Source organism: Apaloderma vittatum, unplaced genomic scaffold, assembly GCF_000703405.1.
Source record: "Apaloderma vittatum isolate BGI_N311 unplaced genomic scaffold, ASM70340v1 scaffold3495, whole genome shotgun sequence".
Taxonomy (NCBI): Eukaryota; Metazoa; Chordata; class Aves; order Trogoniformes; family Trogonidae; genus Apaloderma; species Apaloderma vittatum.
Window position 1 is genome coordinate 41,650 of NW_009716326.1, and position 3,862 is coordinate 45,511.

General features: G+C 50.5%; 1 protein-coding gene across 1 annotated transcript in view; it reads right to left on the reverse strand.

The window, feature by feature from the left end:
• The window catches only part of SHROOM3 (shroom family member 3), a 21,226-nt gene that overhangs the window by 12,353 nt on the left and 5,011 nt on the right, over positions 1-3,862 (reverse strand). Inside the window, 2 exon segments of the mRNA XM_009869476.1 lie at positions 209-285; positions 3,010-3,858. Of these exon segments, the coding sequence (XP_009867778.1) occupies positions 209-285; positions 3,010-3,858 (926 nt within the window).

Below are 3,862 nucleotides of genomic sequence, written 5' to 3' on the forward strand. Positions count from 1 at the left end.
GGAGGGGGGGGGGAGCAGGAAAGGCTCAGAGTAACATACTCCTCCTAACTCTGCTGGGCATGAACACACACACGAACTGTGTCCATGCAGATGTTTTCTCTAGTCACGATCCATCCATTTACACAGACAACCCGTAACAGCTGCTGCTGGCAGCAGGACGGGGAAAGCTCATCCTGCAGTGACGGAGGGCACGTGAATGTTTACCCACCTGGCTCCTGCGCTGACCACATAAAAGGGATCTCTCGCCACGGGGCCAAATTCACTGCTTTCTCTTCTCAGCAGGTCCTGCAGTGCAAAAACAGCATTAGCAGTGAGCAGAAAGCAAAACAAACTAACAGAACACTGATGCTTCCTAGCAAGAAGAGAGCACAGCCTGTGCCACGTAAGGATGGGAGGAAAACTCTCGTGTGGCATCACTCTCCAGCACCCTCCTCCTGCTGAGAGGACCTCGCTGCCTTGTTCTGGATGGATCGTGGCTCAACAGGCAGACTTATTCAGAGAAAAGTCTTTTTAAAACCTCTCAGTTAGTCCTTTCCTCTTCTAAAAACGTGCTCAACAGTATCCGTGGGACCTGTGCGCTTTACATGCAAGCAAGAAGCTGAGACATCACTGAAGCAGCCATAAGTGGGGAAGCTCAACGGCGAACAATCTGTGCCCAAGTGCCAAACCAGGAGTGAAACGCCGCGGAGATGCTGAATGCCACCAAGGCTGGAAACTCCACCCACAGGCAAGAGGTGCTGAAAAACACCACAAAGTCTGGCACTTGGTTCTTTTGCAAAGCAAAGGCATTTATGTCATCTAAAACCAGATCAATTTTGCAGCTGAAATCATTTTGTGAATCTGACTCTCTGTCCTGAAGTTCCCACCATAAGGTGCCAGGCTGGTATTTTCTCCCCTGCGATCCTTCTCCATCAGAGAGCATCTCAGTGCCCCCTTCCCCACACTCTCAGTAATTTGCTTTTTTGGTCAGTGTTGCTGCAGAGGGAGGGTAAGCACAGATCTTTATTTAGGAGTCCAGGAGCTGGGAGATATGCGGGCTGAGACAGACTAAAAAAGCAGAGAGGAAGGAAGGCTGAGAATGCGTTCTGAAGACCGAGAGCCAATAATTCCACATGGCTATCAATTTCTTTATATCTTTGAACAAATTCCAACAGTGACATTGCCATGTGATTTATACGCAGCCTGAAATGAACATCAGACAAGACCCTGAAAAACATACAGTGAGGCAGAGAAGCCTGCTGCTACACTGGAAAGAAACAGTTCCCACTAAAAATCTGAAAAAGGCGAAAAAAATCTTTTAAAAATAAATCACCATGTTGCTCTAGCTTTGTCCCCCCGCTTTTATAGCTGTGGTTTTGTACTGGAGACAGATCAGAAACCAAATTATGAGAGCACTTAAACATATACTTTCCTTTCAAGCAGACACTTATGGATTGGTGCGTATGTTGCAAATCAAGCACGCTTTCCTGACTTAGGATTTAAGAGCAGGATTTTCACAAGTGCTTTGCTGCCTACAGGACTAAATCCTTATTCCAGAAGCAGATACAGCTAATCACTCTGGGAAATAGCAGTAACGGCTCTCCCCTCTTCTACACTTGAACTTGTGAGCAAGGCTGCAAGGCTGCTCGTCGTCTTCCTGGAGTCAGCTTCCAACAGGCAGAAACTCTGGTTTGGCTGCTGACCACACGCAAAAATAAAAATGAGCCACTGAGGGGGAAATAAAGTTCTCGAGAACTACCCTCCATGTCCTCTGCCCAACAAAGTGGGCTGGGTAAAAATGAACTGGGGCTGCTCATCGTCCAACCTGCCATTGAAAAGCACATTTTAGTGATTTTTCTCTTCCTGCCTGTTCAGGGTCACAGCCTGTCCTTCACTCTAACTCCTTCTTACGTATTGTTCTCTTAGGGAACACAAGACTTCATGATGGGCAAGTGTGACAAAATTGCACAGATGAGCCTGATGCCTGGCTGGTGTGGAAAAATACCGACGACGGGACGAGACAGCAGCGGTTGTGGGAATGCACTCCTGTCATTCGATATTCACGAGCTGCTGTTTTAGTTCTCTCTATTTAAAAATGTAGTGTGGGTTCTGAGGTCTGTTGAGGGAGGACATTTAGAATGAAGCACACAATGAGTTTGGGAGGACGGGTCCTTTCCCCACACCCCCGCTGGCCTCTTTCCAAGATGCTGCCCAGAGCCTCCTTTACATTACTCCACGCACCTAGAAAATCTGTTCTGGGCCAGCAGCAAAGGGTGTAAAGTCCACGCGGCTCGACCACTTGCAGTTACCTAAATAGGCCTGAACAGATTTCAGCCAGCTGAAGGGCTGGCCTGAGCAGTTGTTGTTTAAGAAGTTAGTCCGTTTCTACTATTTCCCATCATCGGAGTCATTTGAATTCCCCATCTGTGACATCAGTGCGATGTTGCCAGCAGCCAAGCAGGGGACGTGGAAAGCACGGCCAGGGTCTTCACTAAGTTTTCTCTGCAACGTTTCACTCCAGGGCTGGAGGCAAAACATACTGGTAACTTGGCAGTGCCTCCACCGAGTGTTTCCCAGCGCTGTCAGGCACAGTGGGAGCCAGAGCGATTTCAAGCAGCCTTTAATCTGCTCTACTCCGCACCACAGAAGTGGGCTACGGGAGAAGAACAGTGACGGTGTGTCACCACCTTAACAGTACACCCCACCAGACAGGTGCTCAGTGCTCCTGCGGTGATGCTGACAGGTTCCAGAGCAGCAAAATCCAGCATTTTCACTGAAATCTCAGTGTCTCCAAAATCACTCCAGCAGTAATAAAGCTGAACAGAAGCAGTATCCCACTAGCAAGCATTTAAAACGGTGTTCTGGTAATTTAAACACAATTAACTCCTCTATCTCAACGAGCATTTAACCTCTCTCTAACCAACGGACTAACTGCTGTGATGGAACATTACCCCGTCCTCCAGCAACCTCCCTCCCTCCCTGGTTCCGAGAGCCCTGCTCGCCTGCACGGATGATTCAGTTTCCACGTACCTGGTGTTTCTTATCCGCTGTGGGAGACGATCTGGAGCGTATATGCACAGGGACTGTCTGATTGTCGTACCTATCGAGCAAATCTTCCACAGACACCGATTTTCCAGATTTCCGGGCGCTGGGGGTTGTTTCAAATGCCTGCTCCTGCTTCCTGTAGCGAGGCTGGCCCGGCGCGCCCGGAGGGTCTGTCTGCGTGCCTTTGGTGAGCTCCGTTTTGGCTCTGTAATCCCGGCACCTCTCTGTTTTCACTCGGCTGGTGACCGAGCTGTCCTGGTGCCCCGTCTTCTTCTCATCTCCACTTACATCGAAGTAGCCCAGCAGCCCAGGAGGAAGGGTAGAAGATATCCGCCCTGTCCTGGATACCCGCTCTATGGACTCTCTCCGGTGGTAAAGGTTCTGGTCCTGGAGGGAATTCATGCTGGAGGCAGAGGAAAGGCTCTGGCTGTCTGGGCCAGCTGCCTGTAGGTAGGAGCTGTGGGAGCGCTCCCTCAGCAGCCCGATGTCTTGCGAAGATGGCCGGCGCCCTGTTTTGCGCTCGATGTAGTCGGCGAGAGCATTCTGCTGGAGCTGTTTGAGCTCCGGCTTGGAGAGGCTGGCTGTGGAAGAAGCTTTGCCATCCCTTTCGAAGATCTTACGCCGGTCAGCCACTGTATTCTCCGGGAAGACGAAATGGATGCTCTTCTTCTGAAAGGAGAAAGGCAACACCTCCCCATCGGAGATGCCCACCTCGTTCATCTTCTCCGGCTCCGAGTAAGACCTCTTCTTCTGCTCTGCTGTCAGCCGCTTTCGGCCCCCGATGCGCAGGATGTGCTGTGTCTTGGCGTAGTCCAGGGTGGAGAGGCTGTCTTCCGTC